The sequence below is a fragment of the Pseudochaenichthys georgianus genome, chromosome 5 (assembly GCF_902827115.2).
Source record: "Pseudochaenichthys georgianus chromosome 5, fPseGeo1.2, whole genome shotgun sequence".
Taxonomy (NCBI): domain Eukaryota; kingdom Metazoa; phylum Chordata; class Actinopteri; order Perciformes; family Channichthyidae; genus Pseudochaenichthys; species Pseudochaenichthys georgianus.
In genome coordinates, this window is record NC_047507.1 from 31082740 (window position 1) to 31104171 (window position 21432).

Consider the following 21432-nt stretch of genomic DNA (forward strand, 5'->3'; position numbering starts at 1 on the left):
CTATTCTCAGACCCCCAGAGCCAGAGCCGAACAACTGTGGCCTTATAAAACGGACTGAAAGCAGCGACGAGGACACTCATTTCAAGGTTGATGAACTGCAGACACACTTGGATGTAACCGTAGATTTTTTACGACACTTGCAGTAAGTCAAACAACAATTCAACTTTTCTTTTATTATGCGGGTTTTTTGTGGAGAAACGATAAGGGGATTTGTGTTTCGGCTACAGGTTGTTAGACTCTTTTTTTGTGCATCTTTCCTGACAGCATCCTCTCTGAATATTGCTGCCTGTTTGTCCTGATGCAATGTCAAATAATCCATTCTTGGTTTTAAACATTGGGGATTGTTGTATTAACTGTGTCCTCGAGACCTGCTCTGATATCAAATTTTTCAACCAGGATTCAGCTGTTACTCGATGAGCTAAATACTATAGTTGTAATTCATTCTTTATAGTCACACGGGAATTCATGTTGTACTTTTGATAGCAACATGAAAGTCCTATTGAGATGATAGAAGTGCTTGCAATGGAGTCAGGGTGCACATTTCCACACCCCTTTAACGTATAGGATGTTGCAGTAAAATGCCCTTTTGTCCCCATTTATCATGGATATTTTTTTAAATGAAAGAATGTAAGTGTGTCCTGGATCAATTAAGGAGTTTAGGGTCATGTCTGTTTTCCAAGTTTGGGATAATCTACTTTTGACAGATACATCCCATTATTGACAGTTATTATAACATATTTTATCTTTTACACTTATAGTGAAATATCAGACACTAAAAGAGAGAAAAACCTCCTGTCGAAGGTTAAATGTTTCTTATTCTGTGTGCATAGGAGAGGTTGCATGAGGCAGCCTGGTGCTAGGAGCAAACCAAGTTGCCTTTTTAAAGACTGGCAACTGAGTGCAGTGTCCTCGCCAATCAGAGTGAAAAGAGAGGATCTTGTCTGTTCTTGGACGTGGCAAACCATGATAAATATAGAGATTTGATTGAATATTTTGGAGACCTGCCATTCATCTATTAGCCCTCCAGTCCTGAGCATATTAAGATGCCTAATCCTTGCTTTAGAGCTGATACCTGGAGTGTCACACTGAGAAGCTGTGTGACTTACCCCAGGCTTCAATTGCAGCTCAGGAAGGCTCTCTGGTTGTTAGGTTATTTGGTGCAAAGGAATTTCACCCCATTTGATACCAGTTGGGTATGTTGGAGCAGCCAAATGCTTGGTGACATCATGATGGATGAAGTGGGATTTCATGTGATATCGATCACCGTCCTGTCCGGAGTCCTGCTGGTGGCCGTGGTGCTAGTGCTATGCTTCTTTTGCTGCAGACTGGCTGGTTCTGGAAGTTCTTTAATGGTCCCTGGACTACCTGTAGGCTGATCTGTCCGAGGAACTGAAAAAGCAACTGGCGTCAGGCATCTTGGATTATTGCAACACAGACTCCTGCTTGGTTGGTGCCGGAGTTTTCCTTTAGTTCAGACATGCCTGTTTTCTATTAAAACCAGATGGAGCCTGGCACAGTCTGAGCAAGACTTTTGGAGGTGTTCACAATGTGATTTTTGTATTATAGCTAGTCCAAAAATGTGGAATTCAAAGGTATGGCATGTGTTTAGAGATTACAACAGGTCATATATTGGTGGGCGGAGGGTGAAGCTCAAGAAGGCTCATATTTGACCATCTAACAAACTTAATTTCATTTCATTTAAAATCTTTATTTAACCAGATTGGTCCCATTGAGATCGTAGATCTCTTTTTCAAGGGAGACCTGCAGTACTTAACTACAGTAACTTGTTTTACAGAAGATGTTATTATGCACATAACAGCAATTATACAGCTATTGACCAACAATAACACACAGCTAAGAAGCTACAGGGGGTGCAATGTGTATAGCAGGAGCCAATTAATGTTGACGCAACAAACAACACAAATAATATATTGGCTTACTAGGATACAGATAAACAAGATTCAACAATGCCGGGCAAATATGCCACTGTTGTATAGTTGAAATGCAGGTTACTACTTGTTTAGAGCTGTTTAAAAACGCAAATGCAACAAATCATGTGAATTTAGAATTGACAAATGGAATGCTTACATAAAGTTTATAACAACAAGCAGGAACAAACAACCAAAATCAGTCAAAGTCAGCCTAAAAAACATTTGTGCATTTGTTTAATACTGTGTCTCTGAGCTACGACAATGGTAATGCAGAGACACCAACCGTTACTGTGCAAACAAACATATACACAGTCTATGGCATACATACATCCCGCTAGACACATCCCTGATGCACACAGCATGTGGCCCTTACTGACAGTATAGACTCAGCAGTACCTGTTGGACCTAATACATTTATGTTGTTCTTAATAGCAGGTTCAACAACATACACACAAACACATATTTCATCCACACAGCTTTCTTCACCAACATGCTGTTACAGCTATTTCTCCGCTCCTCCCTCTGCTCATTCTGATGAGCTAACTATGTTTTGCCCATACACACTATAGTTAGGGCTCTGATAGTGCTGAGTTCTTAATAGTCGTCTGACAATTTAATGTATGTGTTGACCGTAGCCTGATATTTGGAGTTGCTGAACATACTATATCGTAGCAGTAGCCTATATGAGACTTTTAGGGAACATTGGTGTGTACAATAAAGGGACCAATCATTTTGGAAAGCCTTCCCATGGGCCCTTCTCACTTCTCTTATTTGTAATTTCCTCACTCCTCGGTCTCGGTCTCACCGGAAGTTGATTTGTCTGTGCCATCTTGAGTAGCGTCCCAATGGCCTTATTTTTGCCGGAGGAGCGAGGAGCGATAATGGAGGAGCTATAACCGAGGAACCACCAGACCATCCTTCAATGAAATCCTCAGCCACTCGCCCCGCCCCCTTACTGTGTTTCGCTCACTGATTGGACGATGCAGTGCATGCACTGATCTGATGCTTCTTGACATGAGAGCAGTTTCCCAGCGGAGTGAAGAAAACACATGAACCTCACGGGAGTCACTCCTCAGTTTATACCGTGTTTTGTTTCAATTCATGTTTCATTTAGTTACAAATATGTGATATATCTGAACAACAAAGTGGTCAAAAATCATTTTATTCATTTATTGGAAACAATTTCATGATCACTTTTTTCGTTTTACATTTTCATTTATTGTCATTTCCATTCAGTCAGTCATTAAGTGCTATTTAAAATGTTAATTTGCTACATATCCACACAAACAAGCAAAGTGTGCAATCCAATTCTCTCAATTATTTTATTTATTTTGTGCACTCTAATCAATATTAAAAAACTATTGTTCCTTTATACATTTTAAGAATGGTTTTTATCTTTTTTGAGAATGAGTTCTTATTTGATTTTATTTATTTGGGTCTACAACAGATGATACAAATGTTTGTGTCAGTAAATGTGTAGGCCTACTAACAGAGGCGGGGGTGTGTGTGAAAATAACGGGGACAGAGCTGCTGTCAGACGATCAGCTGTGCAGCGTCATCACAAGCGGACGTAGCTTCAAGTGACGCTCCGGAGGAAAGGACGTCCCATTGCTCTTAAAACTCATTTCCTTGCTTCTTGTGGTTTCCTTGCGTCTCTCCATGCTTCCCTGGTGGGAGGGACTAGTCGCAGGAAAACGACGCAAGTGAGGGACGCAAGGATTCCATTTAACCGAAGTGAGAAGGGCCCCTAGCCTTCATTACATGCCGCCCTTGGGCAGTGTTGGGCAAGTTACTTCCAAAATGTAATATATTACATATTACTTATTACTCTCTTTTGAAAGTAATAAGTTACATTACAAAATTACTGTCTCTGAAATGTAATGAGTTACACTACTTTAGTTACTTTTCTAGTTACTTTCACCAAAATAACCGCAAAAGAATGGCTAGGTATTTTAAATGCTAAAATGTAGTTTAGTGCAGCTCATTATACATCCAATGAAGGCTAATGTGGTATAGCATAACAACTGTGTAGGCCCTTAAGGCTACTAACAACTTGTATTACACGGGTTAGTTGAATACTCGATTCTGATTGTAAATTCTTAACATGTGACACGTTGTTAATACAGCAGTACAGACCACTGTCAAGGACTATAATGAAGGTTGCTAAGGAGGATCAAGAAAGAGAAAGGAAAAGAGGTTAAAAGACGGAGCGCTGGACGTCAGATAAATCACCAGAAGAAGGCAGACAGGAAGTAAACACTAACAGGACACCGAATGGGCTCTGTAGTTTGTTTAGTTTATGGCCATACAGGCCCGGTTCCAGAACAAAATGACTCAGGGTGCCTCTGAGATTACAGGGGGCGCACCGGTAGTAGGTTTACATGAGCAGTAGTGGCCGGCAACAGCAATGAGAAATAGCATTGATGGTCCCCAATGAACAGATTATGGCATTTGTTTGTTGTTATGTTTTGAAACCAAGTGAGAACATTTCAAGTGAGTTAAAAGTGCAATCCTGAAATATCTCATATAGTCCAAAGTGGACTGTGGCAAAGAAAAGCACCAACGCTTCAAAACTGTACTGATAAAACAAATGAGAACATATTGTAAATCAAGGCACATATTATTTGAACCAGCTCATGGTTTGAAATGGCAAACATTGAAAAGCAAAAGTATTATTAAAACCATGTAGCCTACTAAACATCACCTTGGTCCCATCATATACTCTGGGAAGAGAATATTTACTGTGCTTGAAAACTGGATCACATCATCATGTGAGGTTGAATTTGTGACCTGGAGATCATTTCATCTGCAACATTAGCTTGTTGATAAGCTTGGGATATGAGATATTTTTGTAGCCATTCGTGGTGAAGGCATCTGTGCTATTGTATGCATTATCTTTGACCCAACATTTCTACAGGCATGGCAGAATATGGCACTATTTTCACATATTGTCTATTTGTATACCACGAGCTGCGAAATGACCGCCTAACCCCACTGTACAGGCGGGTACTTGTTTAGATATACCTGGGCAGGCTCTGTTTTGCCGTGGTATCCTGGCTGGCACCTGCGGGCCGCAGAGGGGCGGCGTAGTTTCGGGCGACGAAGAGTGCTGCTCCGGGGTTGAGGGCGGCGAGTCAGGCGGGAGTAGCTAGTGTCCACAACGGAGGGTAACGTGATGTCCCCATCTGACCCTGTTGCTACGGTCTGCAGTAGATGCAGTGTTGCTGGCGTTTAGTGATGGTTGATTTAACCATTTTCGTATAAATGATTATCCACAGATGTGTGTCACTGCTGTGGAAGCACTTTGGAAATGATGCACGCGCAGCGGAGCAGGTCACGCGCACCTGACACAATTTGTTGTTAGTATTTTTCGCTCCGTTCTCTTTTTTGAATAGAGGGTGCATGACATTCAACTGCCCGAAGATCCCGGCGCGAAGCCTGAAGGGTAAACACCAGGTTTACTAATCTACCCGCACAATGTGTCTGGTGTCGGAATGTCTCGCTATGTTAGTACATTGTTAAAAAAACAAAACACCATTTAATTTCGGGTTAAAATGTGTTGTAACTGCGTTACTGAGCATTGTAACGGGTAATATATTACCCACATTGCATTAGTAATGCGTTACATTACTTCGTTACAGCAAAAAGTAATATATTACTGTAACTCCGTTACTTTTGTAACGCGTTACACCCAACACTGCCCTTGGGTGGGATACAATGTAATGCCAAAGATATTTGCAATTGGGAGGGAACAGATTTGAATTTGTTTTCACTCAACCTTGTCTAAACAAAAAGAAAAAAAAGAAAAGCTTTCCGTCTGAGTTGCACAGGTCAAAGATTTTTGCGATGTTATTTTTTTTTCTCATGTGTGTACGTGTCCAGTCAATCATTCACTGTTAATCGGCTTTGTTAAGGCCTTTAAACCTCTCAGTGCTATGGAGCTCAATCCCATTAAAATGACCTTGATTATAAGCACAGAGAAGTAAGGAGGAGGGTGTGAATACTTTCAGATGAAAGCCTGACTGGCCAGGGGCCTATACTGCGAACCTGGTTCAACCTAACCTGGATATGTTTGAGTTAGCCGGTTGGCTTAATCCAAAACATACGCGCTCTCGCTAAACTGTACTACGACGCGGGTTATCAAGTGGATCGCTCAAGCCAGCCGTGTCCTATCTAGTTAGGTGCGCGTTCACATGAAAGGGGTGGTATCTGGAGCATTCGACCAATCACAAACATGGAGTAGCATACTGACAGCGCAGCGTCATACTTCCTGAATGAAAAGTGAACTTTAATACTAGTCAAAAATGAAGAAGTTAAACTTTAAACATCCATGACTTAAACACTTTATCCAGGATAAAAGCCACATAGCTGCACCTGCAAGGTGAATACAGCTGGTAACAGAACAAGTGTTTGAATGCGTACATTAACAGGTTTATGATATCACTGCCCCGTCTAAAACACGATCTGACTTCAATTACATTTGTCTCGAGTGTTTCGTCAACTTAATGTGTTGCTTAAAATAATACTTCTGCATACAGTATGTGACACTGTGAGTGTTGCACGGCCAGATACGGCTCAGCTGACTCAGATAATAAAATATATGATACATTATGAAGTGATATGCCGCGGACTGTACTTAATGTACTCTGATACGGTTACTTATGTTGTGGCCGATATTTAAGTAAGCTTTCTTAACGCTAATGTTATAATAGTCAGATTGCTCTGAAGATGGGAGGTGATATTCTATTAATGTTCACGTTCACACAGTCGGTGATTTTTGTCGGCCGTCTTTCCTGCGACGGCAGTTTTTCTGTATTTCCTTTCTCCGGTAATATGACTTGATCGCTTTAAACTCCGCACACTGAGCTCTGATTGGTCAGCAGGCGGTGCTTTCACTGAGTTGAGCTCTTAGCCTGCAACCTAACCTGGTCCCGACCAGGTTAGCTGCTTAGCATATATTACCATGGAGATCTAGCCTGCTAAAAAGAGAACCAGCTTCGTAGGACCGGAAAGCCGGAGTTTTCCCTGAATTTAGCCGGCTAAGCGAAAATCCTGCTTCGCAGTATACCCCCCAGGACCCATAAGGACTCCTGTTGTGACCACTTACATTCACAGTGAGGACTCCATCTTAACTTCACCAAGATCTCCTTTTCTCTACTCTGCAAGGACTGAAGGACTACTTCTATTTTACAAAGACGAAGTTCAACACACACACACACACACACACACACACACACACACACACACACACACACACACACACACACACACACACACACACACACACACACACACACACACACACACACACACACACACACACACACACACACACACACACACACACACACACACACACACACACACACACACACACACACACACACACACACACACACACACACACATTTAATGAACAAAGCTTTGAGGACATGAAAACATACTATTGGTTGAATTCTTGAAGCCTTGTTTTGCCTGTTTCTTTATATAGAAAGCCTATTTAAGATAAGGGAGCAAGTAATATTAACACATATTTTCAGAATTTCTTTTAAGTCTTTTTAATGACTGATTTTAAATGCCATTTTCTTAATGTCTTTCGTTTTTTGTAAAGCACTTTGAATTGCCTTGTGTTGAAAGGTGCTATATAAATAAACTTGCCTTGCCTTGCCTTAAGCTTCCACTAAGCATTAATTGAACTATTCATATTTTAAACTGCACTGTAACTTTTATCCATGTACTTTTTATTTTAATGTTTAATTGAACTATTCATATTTTAGACTGCACTGTAACTTTTATCCATGTATTTTCCCTTTTAACGTTTATTTTATTAGCTTTTCTTTTTTAATTCTTAATGTCTTTCATTTTTTTGTAAAGCACTTTGAATTGCCTTGCGTTGAAAAGTGCTATATAAATAAACTTCCCTTGCCTCCCTAAGCAAAGAAGAAGTTGCCAGTTCAATATGTAAATTGGTCAGTTACTGAGAATAATAATTGATACTTGAGGCGTTACAACACGAGGTAGAATTGTGTTGCATGTATACTTATGTCAATCATCGGTAAATACATACTAACCCGGTGTGTCAGAGTCTGTGTGTGACAGAATGACACAGACTTAATCACTAGTATTTGTTCTCCTTCTCTCTAGCTGTGAGGTGACTGCAGACAGACTTCCTCAGCTTCTCAAAGTGGCATGTTAAGGCTTTCTGGAGAAACACGTCACTGACACGACAATGAAGCTGACAGCCGTGCTCATCGTTTGCTCCTCTCTGATGTTTGGGAGTTTGGGGAAGCCACAATTCCCTGGTAAGTTGCAGTGTTGTTAGTCAGTCGACCGCGAAAAAAACAACAAAATAACTGTCCAGCTGCCTGTAATGCGTCAAAACACACACTGGAAGGTTTTCAAGGTTGTTGGAGAATGTTTTGAACCTTTTAGGGAAGTTTACTGTATGGCTTCAAATAGATGTCCTGTTTTGTTTTAAACACTGGATACTTTTAGTGCTGTTTGGATTAGCCAAGAAAAATGATCATCCAGCTTCTCTGCAGGAGATGTGCTGGAGATTTGTATTTCTATTGTAACAACTCCTGCCATCACCTTTTATGAAAAGAGGTGAACCTAGTTAAATGTTGAGAATATGGATTCTAACTTACGAAATGTAATGTTTTAAGATGATTTCACCAGATTTGACTTATTTGGTGACAATTAGAGCTGCTGGTGATTAGTCGATTAAAGAGGCCCTTTAAGATTTTTAGGGTTTCCCTTCCCTGTAGTGTATTATAGGTTTATGTGCATGTAAATGGTCCCACACACTCCCCCTCTACCTGAAACACCTCCATTGGACTTCTTTATTTACTTATGTATCACAATGACTTCACTATGTACCGCTTCTTTTGGTCAGTGCTCCAACACATTGTACAACATATTGTACATGTACAATGTGTTGGAGAACTGGCCAAAAGAAGCGGTACATAGTGAAGTCATTATAAGGACCAGGACATCTATAAGCGGTTGACCAATCACAACAGCCAACCAATCAGAGCAGACTGGGCTCTGGTTTCAGACAGAGGGTGAAAAGAGTTGCTGCAGCACAGTGCTTTTTGAACATTAAAGCATGTAAACATGTAGAGTAGAGCAGTAGAGCAGGGGTGTCAAACTCAATTTAATCGCGGGCCACATCAGCATTATGGCTGCACTCAAAGAGCAGGTTGTAACTTATATATAAATATATATATACAATAATGTATTATATTACATTATTGCCTCTGCATTGGATTATTATCTGATAGGGTAATAACTTCATAATTAACTACGTCTGAATTCAGAAGTCTGGGTAAAAAAATTGCATGTCTCTTCAGTGAGAATGTCACTAAATGATTTAAAAAGAAAAGCTGGAAAAAAAGTAAAAAACAGAAGTGATGTTTGAAAAAAAAGAGTCAAATTCTGAGAAAGGGGCACATTCTAAGAAAAAAGGCATATTTAGAAGAAAAAATGTAGCTTCTGTAAACTGTCATGTAACCGTATAATAAACATATTATATTCTTTGCAAGCTCTTGTGGGGCCACAGAAAATGAAGTCACGGGCCGGATTTGGCCCCCGGGCCTTGAGTTTGACACCCCTGCAGTAGAGGCACAAAATACTAATATTAACCTGAAAATGAGCACAAAAGGGTCTCTTTAATTGACAAGTTGATAGTTAAAATAGAATTTGTCCCATTTAAGAAAAGACGTCAAAACATTTTCTGGTTTAAGCCTAATGTAAAGTTCTGAGCCTTTTCTTCATCATGCATTTTACATTTGAACAAAATATCTTCAAACAAGAAACATGAAGACATTAACTTGGGCTGTGGGAAATTACAATAAATATATCATAATATGGATTTGTTTTCTCCTGATTTTCTATGTAAAGCTAATGAGACTGCTTATTTCCTTCCACAGAACATGAGAAGGATCCCAAGTTTTGGAACATGTGGGCCCAGCGTACCCTGAAAAATGCTCTGTCACTGCAAAGTCTCAATACAAACAAAGCGATGAATTTAATCCTCTTCCTCGGAGATGGTAAGCCACATTATCGATGTGTTTCCATATTGACTAATGGCAATGCTAATTATCTTCCCAAAGGCAGAAGGTAACCTTACTGCAGAAGAATTTAGATTGCGATCAGTAACTCATCAGTAAAGACAAACTTTCCCTTTTGGCATTTTTATCGGGTGATAATAACACTGCAGTTTGTAGCTTTATTAAAAAGCCACTTGTTGTCATAATTGCTGAAACTGTCAAACTGTAATTGGTGAAAAAAAGCCTATTTATAGGCATCTATTAGTGCTCCATCTGGCATTTGCAAGATTTCAGTGTGCAAAATCAAACCAATCATGGCCGGGTATTCTCAATTGAAATGTCATTCGCTGCTTTTGTAGTAGTTACTGCAAAAATAAGGAAGTTTGCTGATGTGGGCAGTGGGCAACTATGTCTGTTTTTTTATATTGTGGCCGGCTCAAAATATTTCTCCTTTTACAGCTTTACAGTACATGTTTCTGAAAACATTTAAGATAAGAATTAAGCAATACAGTAACATAATCTTGATTATATTGATCAGCGCGGCCTATTTTGACAGTTAGATTGTGTTCACCAGCAGTGATTGACCCTCTGCTCTGGTTTGGGAGGAGACAGAGGAAACTTATATTTTACAATACTGTCAGGATATTGAGCAAATATTACAAAAAGGTGTTTGGAAATTTGCCAACCGTACCTTTAATTATGGACAATCCAGCCGAGCCAACAGTTATATACACTGAACAAAAATATAAATGCAACACTTTTGTTTTTGCTCCCATTTTTCATGAGATGAACTCAAAGATCTAAAACATTTTCTATATACACAAAATAACCATTTCTCTCAAATATTGTTCACAAATCTGAAGAAATCTGTGATAGTGAGCACTTCTCCTTTGCCGAGATAATCCATCCCACCTCACAGGTGTGGCATATCAAGATGCAAGATACCGCTCACCCACACGACGCCACACACGCTGTCTGCCATCTGCCCTGAACAGTGAAAACCAGGGATTCATCCGTGAAGAGAACACCTCTCCAACGTGCCAGATGCCATCGAATGTGAGCATTTGCCCACTCAAGTCGGTTACGACGACGAACCGGAGTCAGGTCGAGACCCCGATGAGGACGACGAGCATGCAGATGAGCTTCCCTGAGACGGTTTCTGACAGTTTTTGCAGAAATTCTTTGGTTATGCAAACCGATTGTTGCAGCAGCTGTCTGAGTGGCTGGTCTCAGACGATCTTGGAGGTGAACATGCTGGATGTGGAGGTCCTGGGCTGGTGTGGTTACACGTGGTCTGCGGTTGTGAGGCCGGTTGGATGTACTGCCAAATTCTCTGAAACGCCTTTGGAGACGGCTTATGGTAGAGAAATGAACATTCAATTCATGAACGTTTCAGAGTGGCCTTTTATTGTGGCCAGCCTAAGGCACACCTGTGAAATACTCATGCTGTCTAATCAGCATCTTGATATGCCACACCTGTGAGGTGGGATGGATTATCTCGGCAAAGGAGAAGTGCTCACTATCACAGATTTGTTCAGATTTGTGAACAATATTTGAGAGAAATGGTTATTTTGTGTATATAGAAAATGTTTTAGATCTTTGAGTTCATCTCATGAAAAATGGGTTGCATTTATATTTTTGTTCAATGTAGTAGCCTAAATGATGTTACACAGGATCCAATGATCCAGATACAAATGAATGAGATGTTTCAAATATTTGCCAACATGGGATTTGAATGCATAGTATCAAACAAAACAACGGTGCCGCCACCAGATCTGTGGGCTTGTGTTTGAGCTGGGTTGCTCATTGGTCAGAGAAAAACAACTTTTATCCTTTATCTGCCATGTTTGGACTATAGGAACAACATCACATTCTTGCGCATGGATGCATTCATGGTCATGTTTGCGTAGTTTGAGAATAACAGGCAGCGTCTTGGGAAACAAACAAAAGTTGGAAACACATAACAGGGAATGTACGACTAACTATACAATTTATGACTTACTATAAACTGTTTCCCAGACATGATCTTCCTCCGAAAATGTAAGAAACAGGATCCAAAATTGCACAATAAACCGTTTCTTCTGTTTAACCTCGGGTTATGTGACGTGTAGGCTTTGATAATGCATGGCAGTCTTCAAAATGATTGGAAGTGATCATAGACGAATGGAAACAATTTATTTTTCTTTCTGAGAACAAAGCAAAACTCGTGTTGTTTCCACAAGATGAGATCAACACTTGGCAGTTATTATGTTAAACTGTTCCTCAGTTTTTAACAAAAGTAATGGTCATTCAAAGTCATAATACATTGAATATTTAGTGTATTTCTTTGAACAGTGTCTGCTTTGTTTTGCTTGCTTGGATCTGTTTTTAAAGTAATTTGTATCTGAGAAAAATGTTTTGGCTAACAGCAGCAAGCTTTTTCTAAAATTTCAAAGAAAACAACTGCCCCACATGTGTTGCAAGCTGAGGACAGCAGGGGAGGAAAAGTGTTGAAGTTTCTCATGTGCTGTTGCTTTCCTTCCCACCGTGAGAGATATCTAACACTGGACCTGCTTTTGGTGTTTAGGGATGGGCATTCCCACGGTGACGGCTGCTCGAATCCTGAAGGGTCAGCTGAACGGACAGAGCGGAGAGGAGACACAGCTGGAGATGGACAAGTTCCCTTTTGTGTCTTTGGCCAAGGTCTGATCATCTTTCATTACTATATAGTTTCAATATGACGCAATGTATTGATCTTGTGGCCATTAATGGTTTCCTGTCAAGGCCTGTGAAAAACAAGGCCTGTGAAAATCACATGAAAAGATAAAAAACAATCTTACTAACCAGTGCTGTCTGGACAGTGCATGCCTGTATTAGATTATAGACCTCCATTGTCCAATAAATATTATAAAAAACATTAATGAGACACTGATGTAAATAGATATACCAAACATAGCCGACTTAGGCAAGTTCTGAAATTAAACATGTTTTTCCTTGTTACTGATTTATCATTATAAAAAAGTTACTTTCAATTAGTAACATCAGGTAACATAGGTGCACAATAATGCCTCTTATATGAATACTACCGGGAAACCAACCCGGCAACTTAAATACACTGAGAATTCGTGCAATATTACAGTTGACTAACCCCATTTTTTTTATCCAGAGAAAAACAGGGTTTGGGGATTTTTCCAAACATTAAAGAGTTGGACTCAAATCAAATATTTTAATTGGTGTGATTTATAATGGTACCTGCTGTGTAAAAAGTAATTAATGGTGAATCTAGAATCAAAGACTTCATGTGAGGCACAATTTTCTGCTGCTGATGGAAAATGTAAAAAAAATAGGACCTCACACATTTCTTTGGAACATTTGGGGCAATTGCTTTTGTGCCTTTGCCAATACGCCATGCAAATAGTCCGAACAGCAAAAAGGCAAGTTATTTTTTATCACATCCTTCCTGTTGTAAAAAGTGCTGTGTGTGTGTGTGTGTGTGTGTGTGTGTGTGTGTGTGTGTGTGTGTGTGTGTGTGTGTGTGTGTGTGTGTGTGTGTGTGTGTGTGTGTGTGTGTGTGTGTGTGTGTGTGTGTGTGTGTGTGTGTGTGTGTGTGTGTGTGTGTGTGTGTGTGTGTGTGTGTGTGTGTGGTGTGTGTGTGTGTGTGTGTGTGTGTGTGTGTGTGTGTGTGTGTGTGTGTGTGTGTGTGTGTGTGTGTGTGTGTGTGTGTGTGTGTGTGTGTGTGTGTGTGTGTGTGTGTGTGTGTATTATGAAGGTCTATGGGACGCCCTGCCCGTAGAAGCCTGACGGGCAAGGGGTCCGCTGTGTCCGCAATGAAGGTCTATGGGACGCCCTGCCCGTAGAAAATGACGGGAAAGGGGTTTTGGGGTTTTGGATTCTTTCATGGGATTTGCTTACAATTAGAATATCCCAAGCTTTACTTATTAGTAAAGTATTTTAACATATTGCTATTAAAGGAAAATCACCTGTCCAGTTAGTGTCATGGCTTAACAAATTACACAAACACACCAACAAGTGTAGACAATGATCCTAGAAAGACTATAAACGTCCCTGTTATATGAAATCTGACCACATGCGATGTCCTGGTACTCTGCAGACATACAACACTAACGCCCAGGTGCCGGACAGCGCTGGCACTGCCACAGCGTACCTCTGCGGGGTGAAGGCCAACGAGGGCACGGTGGGCGTGAGTGCAGCTGCTGTCCGAACCCAGTGCAACACCACACAGGGCAACGAGGTCACCTCCATCCTCAGATGGGCGAAGGAAGCAGGTAGAGTGACATCAAATAAACATAACGCTTACTTTTTTTCTTTTTCTCTCTTCTGGGAATTGTTCATGTTTGCAACCAATTATGCGTCTCATGTCCGAGGATCTGGTTGTACTTGAATGCTGTGTTAATGGGAAGTTGGAAATGGGAATACTCACTGAGGCTACTTAATTGCTCAAAGCTAAGTCTTTGAAGTGCCCTTGAAAGTGATTGCCCTAAAACATGTTTTTCAACTATGCTCAGCTGTTCATCCTTTGAACCAGAGTTATCCTGCTGTGGAAAAAACGTAACCCAAAGAGCTTTTTATCATGTATTAAAGAGACACTGTCCATCTGATTGCCCCTTGAAATAAAGTTGTATTAGGATTTAGTTTTATGTTTTGATGTGTCTGCATCCTTGTTTTAGATTTCAAGTTGGTGTAGGGTTAGAAATGTTTTGATAGGAGCCGTTCCTAGACTCAAATAGAGTTGTTTAATGTACTTTTTCAGATAAGGATACATGTAGGCAAAACATACCAAGAAATCCCCTAGTCAATCTCTTTCAATATAACTGAAATGCCTTTATTTTCATAGCATATTACAGTTAAATAAAACATAAAACAAGCAGTACAGCATTAAGTCTGAATCAGGAAGTCAAAATATTGTAAACTTGAGTACTTTATTTTTAGAATTGTTACAAAACCATTTGCACAAGTGTTTATAAATCTCAATAATTAATCAAAGGTTGTAGCCAAAACCCAATAAAGAGCCACATCTCAAAGAGTCCCAAAATAATGACCTCTGATTTCCCCCTCCAAGGACACAGCATGGTGTTATTCAGTCCGTTTCAAAAACCATGAGACAAAACAACGAGTCAAAGCGCACCACACAGAAGGAAAGGACTGATGGTTTTTCAGAGGTTGTGGGGGGTACTGGGTGAGGGTCAGGGTGTGTGTGGGTGGGGAGGTCACAGATAATAAGAAATCCAATTATTGCTCTGGAAATAAAGCAGGCAGCAGCTGACCTCTGGCAGAGAGTGAAAAGGAAATTTGAAAAGTGATTTCCATCAGGTCATTTAGCTAGATTGTCCTCTGCTGGTTTTGCTTTTAATGTTTGACTTCTTTTCATCCAGAAGATTTATAACCAGAACAAAAATAGTTGTAGGTTGTTATTGTCCTCTACTGGCTGTGAAGGAATTGCTTCCTGTAAGGGATGGAAGACACAATTGTCACTCCTTGTTCAATGCAAATGTGCATTTCAGTTTGAACCAAAGCTAATATGAAGCTACATGACTAGCAAATCAACTGAGCTATATCCAAAGTTACAGTTATTTAGGTATGAAACTCTCTCTTTGTGTTACTATGCCTCCACTGCAGCGAAGAAACCCTGCTCAGGGAAACACAAAGAGTGAATTCATCTAGGCCTGAACATGTTGTTTAATCAAAAACGTTCTCAGCCTTAATTCACAGCTGTGTGTGTGTGTGTGTGTGTGTGTGTGTGTGTGTGTTGTGTGTGTGTGTGTGTGTGTGTGTGTGTGTGTGTGTGTGTGTGTGTGTGTGTGTGTGTGTTGGTGTGTGTGTGTGTGTGTCCACTGCAGGCAAGTCCGTGGGAATAGTGACAACGACCCGTGTCAACCATGCAACTCCCAGCGCTTCTTACGCCCACAGCGTGGACAGAGACTGGTACTCTGACAATGAGATGCCAGCTGAAGCTCTGAGGGACGGCTGCAAGGATATCGCCAGACAACTCTTTGAAAACATTCCCAACATTGATGTAAGTCAAGAGTATAAACCCTGATGCACAACTTTTATCAGCTTATCCTATTAGTATGTCAGAGAGCCTTCTGGGTTTCAGATTATGATTTTCAATTCATTGGGGTCTATAGAGAGCCGCAGTGACGCGTCCTAATCCCCGGATGTAAACTTCTTCCGGTTCCTTCGTCAAAAACCAATGCAATTTCTCCATAGGATTTTGGAAAATAGCTCGAAATAAGGTCTGTGGTTGACACACATTTAAGAGAAGGATCACGTTTTGTTCAGCCGGATAATCTCCACATGTCTCTCCTACTTTTATAATTTTTGAATCATAAATATAGTCGCCAAAAGCGAAATGCTAACGTTATGCTATAAACGAACTACAAGCCAGTACAGCAGCAGGGTCGCACGACTTCAACGTCACGCCAATTTAAGATCGTTTCAACTGACTTTCGCGCGCTTGCATATTTTAACAAAGCTTTTCATTTGAGCCACACTGAATTTCATTAGAAGTCATGGCTGTGTCAATTGCCAGTCTGATATCATTTTACAAATATGACAAGAAGAGTGTAGATAGAGGAGAGAACCACTACAAGTCAGGACACGTACAGCAGTGCAGCCTAGATGAAGGTGTGCTTACCGGTGTTGTCAGGGGCAGCATGAGAGACAAGGTTTATAGAGTGTCGGTGAGTAGTGATAGCAAGAGTACCGTTAACCTAGAGTTAATTTATTCACATTAGTGACATTAATTCCCATCAACACATCCATTTTATGTGTCACATGAAATCTTTATTACAAATATTACACACCAGAAAACACAGAAATATCCATGAAATAAACATACAGTGTATATATATATATTATATTTATATAAACAATTAAAGGGATAATTGGGAAGGCATTACAAATGTAAATATATTTTAAATAATAAAACAATCCCACCACCACAGGTATCTACAGGAGAAGAGGGAATTCTCTCCACAAAATGTGAATGCCCACATGGAGAATGGAAATGCAGTCATGCAGCTGCATTAGCCATCTTTGCCATCCACAATTTCAGCTGCACTGACACCCCCTGCCAGTGGAAGAAACCAAAGGCAGCTAAATGTACACATTCAGTGGAGGAGCTATTTCCTCCAACCAATAAGTCATTCAACCCGCTGACAAGAGAGCCCACCTCCGCAGATCGTGACTGGCTGAGGGACAGACTCTGGGGCAGGTTCTCAGGAATGTCTTGGCTTCTCTCCCCCGAGCCAGAAGAGGAACACTACAGCTTGGAAACACTTACTGTTCCTGAAATTATCAAATCTGTTGGGCATCAGGGACGTGAGGCAATTGTGGCAAGCATGGCATTGTCTGAGGAGCAACAGAGGGCAATTCAGGTGGCTACACTGGTCAGCGAACCAACCCAAACTGGCATATTTTCAGGAAAGGAAGGTTGACTGCCAGCAACTTTGGAGCTGTCCTGAGGTCAAAACGTGTGACTGCTTCCCTTAGTGCCAGGGTGCTAGGGCAACAACAGGCCCTGGATGGTGTTTTGTCTGTACAGTGGGGGACTATGAATGAATGTGAGGGCGTCAGGGCATTCACCACTGCAACCCAGATGCAGGTCCATGAGTCAGGTTTGTGGCTCTCCCAATCAGGAGTGTTGGGGGCATCTCCAGATGGTCTGGTAGGGTCTTCCGCTGTGCTGGAGGTAAAGTGTCCCTATGGAGCCAGGGAAATCACAATTAGTGAAGCATTGCAAATCAAGGGCTTCTGTGTCAGTAAGGAAGGAGAAACATTCAGCCTGCGTGAGGAACATCCTTACTGGCACCAAGTGCAAGGTCAGCTTCACCTCACTGCAAGAGAGACTTGCTACTTTGTGGTCTGGACTACGAAAGACAGTGTCATCATTCCGATAGCCCGAGATGACAATTGGCAGCCTAACCTGTTGGCTCTCGAGGACTTTTTCAAGGCCCACATGCTTCCAAAGCTGGCACTGCCGGAATAATCACCTTTCTCACTGTTGTGGTTATTTTCTGAAAAAGACAGAAAAACAAAAAGGCATATTAATTGACTTGTTCTGAGTTCAGAGAGCACTGTTGTTAAAATTAAATATTTTTTTTTAGAGAAAACTCATCTTCAGGATGTTATGGTTCCCCTTTGAAGATCTTTCTTGTAGCTGCTGCGATCCTTGTTTGAGTCGTTCATATGTTCGACGAAAAAGATCATTAAATCTATCATTTTCAAATATAGTAATTTTAAGAAATTGTGAATCGTTTTTAATTTACATTTACTCACCTTTGCAATGTTGTGGTTGTTAGAGTGTTAGGTTTCTGACTACAGAGAATAACATATTTACAAAATAATATTTCTTAATTAAAAAAAGGCAGTCCATGCAGAAAACTATTGTGGTTTCTTGATTCAAGCCTGCCTCTGAATCCCAAACCACAAACCATTCTTTGGAGTAACGTTTTTGATAAAGAAAGACAGAAAACAGAGCCTACCCGAGAGGCCAGACTTCAAGGTAAAAAGACAGTTTAAAGATTTATATTTGCAGATATTATCAGCACATCTGAGTCAAATTAATGTGTATTAAACAGAACCTAAATAAAAGAAATAAAATGCACCCAGTTTAAAAGACATTGTTTGAGTTTAATGATGAACTCAAAATGTAAAACAAAGTATGAAACATGTTTCTGGATTGATTAAACAGCAGAATCTAAATAAAAGAAATAAAATGCACCCAATGAAAAGACAGTTTGAGTGTAATGATGAACTCAAAATGTAAAACAAAGTATAATAATAATATACATTTGATTTATATAGCGCTTTTCTACAACTCAAAGACGCCTTACATTATGAGGGAGGGTAGATAAACAAGGACAGGCAAACAAATAAATATAGTAAAATAAAATAAACAGAAAAGTCAATCAAGAGGTTTTGATTGAGAGGGGGGAGGGGGGCTTACAGAGTTGAAAAGATGTGTATGAAACACATGTGTTTACATGTGAAAAGACACTATTTTTCTGCCACCTCTTTTATGAGAGGACGTTGGAAGTTCACTAGTGCGCAACATACCTGCACCAGTTTATCTGCGAAGTGCCTCAGGTGAGATGGAATGAACTTTAGGATCCTAAATTCTTTCAAACGAGCATTTGCTCTCTCGACGTGAATCCTATTTTGTGCGATAAGCTTTGTAGCCTGTGCTTCACTGTGTGTCAGTTGGCCATGACAGAGGAATGGGGGAATGTTGACAGTGACTCCTTCAGGAAGAATGTTCTGGATTAAGAATCCCTTGTCAGCCAAATATCATTTTGCAGTTTTGGATGTGCCGAAATGAAGAAGGCAAGCTGGTTTTATTTTTCTCCCGGCTGGGAACAGTACTCATTATATCCTTAAAAAGTAATTTATGGAGAACCTCTATAAATGTTACTATCACATTTCTGACAGTGCTTTCACAGTGAAAGAGTGCAGCCAGATGAAGGTGTGTGTAATTATGACGCAGTTTCATGAGGGTCATGAAAACTTGGTCTTCAAGACTCAGTGATTTGGGGAACCAACCTTCTGGGTATGTAATGGAACCCTCAAAACGAGCAACATACTCACACACAGCACTGAATGTGTCTATCTGGCAATCCTGTCTCCATCCGAAGAACCTTTTCACTCAGCTGAGAGGCAGAATACTTGTCACGGCAGTAACTCTGCTTTGCCTTGGACTCCTCTAGCTGGATCTCTAGCTGCATTATGTGTCTTTGCTGAGATTGAAGTTTTTCTTCTACCGTGGTTGCTTGCTCCTCTGCATTCTCAGATAGTGGTTGAGGATCTTCATTAGCAGCCGCCTGTGTTGATGGACCTGCTTCGTCCTCAGTCATTAGACACACAGCTCCTTCCTCCATTCCATCAATTATCCCTCTCAGACAGTAGGAATGCTCTTCTACATTCTGTGCTTCAAATGAAACAGGCCTTTTTCTCTTTTGTAAAGGAAAATGACAGCTGCAGATGCGGGAACTGGCATTGGGCTTCCTGTCAGCTCGTCTGTTGGGAAGATATAAAATATTAGTTTCATGGAAGTCACACCGTCACATATAAGAGCATTAAGACATACAGTACATAGGCTAAAACAAAACATCTAAAGATATAACCTTGCACTTTGATAAGTCTCGTGAACATTTTCACTATTTTGACATTTTTATAGATCAAAATTGAACTAAAAGAAATAAATGGTAGATTAATCCATATTGAAAATAGGTGTCAGCTGCTACACTAATTATAATAGTTTGATTTCTTAATTAAGATAAGATATTACTGTATTGATCCCAATTTGGGAAATGTTTGTGTTGCAGCAGCATAACAAGAAAAACTAAATATAAGTTGTTATTATATATACACAAAAGTATGTGAGGGATGGAATATTAAATTGAATATAAATGTATAATGTACATGTGATTTTACGTCCAAGAGAAGCTATGGAGCAGAGAGTTCTCTGCCAGCCAGAGGTGATTTGTTATTAGTTCAATATGTCAAACTGATTTCCCTGACTACAATCTTTAGTCACATGGTGAAACGTTATGCTGCTTGTACTAATTAGACTTATCATATAAGCCACACAGGTTTTAATAGGATGTATTCAGGGGTGGACTGGGACAACAATTCAGCCCTGGCATTTTCTGTCCAGACCAGCCCACTACATTATCAGCGGACACTACATAGAAGTCCACTAATCTCGCGGCATCTTCTCTCATGCATACTACAAAGGAGTCATATTCCTTGATAGCAGTTTTTTTTGTATATGATTTATTTTTGCGATTTTCAATACACAAAGACAGCAGCAATACAATGCATTACCCCTGAGACTTCTAACAAAACAACCCCAAGACACAATACATCAGTTACAATTAGACAATAATGAAATAAATAATAATAAAATTAATTAAAAAAAAGAAAAGGAAAAAACAAAACAAAAACAACCTGCGAGACATTTTGTGAGCATTCCTGTGAGCTGTTGCGGTACAGGGGGCGACTCAGCCAATGGGGACAGACTCCAACTGGAGGGACTTAACATGTTCTAAGAAGGGTAGCCATATTTTTGTGAACTTTGTGAAGATCCTGTCTTTGGGCTGACACACTCCTCACTCTCTGCAGCCTTTTCCCTCTCAGGTGGTGCAGTCTTTGGGCTGACACACTCCTCACTCTCTGCAGCCTTTCCCCTCTCAGGTGGTGCAGTCTTTGGGCTGACACACTCCTCACTCTCTGCAGCCTTTCCCCTCTCAGGTGGTGCAGTCTTTGGGCTGACACACTCCTCACTCTCTACAGCCTTTCCCCTCTCAGGTGGTGCAGTCTTTGGGCTGACACACTCCTCACTCTCTACAGCCTTTCCCCTCTCAGGTGGTGCAGTCTTTGGGCTGACACACTCCTCACTCTCTACAGCCTTTCCCCTCTCAGGTGGTGCAGTCTTTGGGCTGACACACTCC

At 40.6% G+C, this 21432-nt stretch overlaps 1 protein-coding gene across 1 annotated transcript in view; it reads left to right on the forward strand.

The window, feature by feature from the left end:
* The window catches only part of alpl (alkaline phosphatase, biomineralization associated), a 40111-nt gene continuing 18679 nt past the window's right edge, over nt 1-21432 (forward strand). The window contains exons 1-6 of the mRNA XM_034083425.2: nt 1-142; nt 8076-8233; nt 9863-9982; nt 12549-12664; nt 14073-14247; nt 15820-15995. Of these exons, the coding sequence (XP_033939316.1) occupies nt 8161-8233; nt 9863-9982; nt 12549-12664; nt 14073-14247; nt 15820-15995 (660 nt within the window). The 5' untranslated portion in view covers nt 1-142; nt 8076-8160. The remainder of the gene's footprint in view (nt 143-8075; nt 8234-9862; nt 9983-12548; nt 12665-14072; nt 14248-15819; nt 15996-21432) is intronic.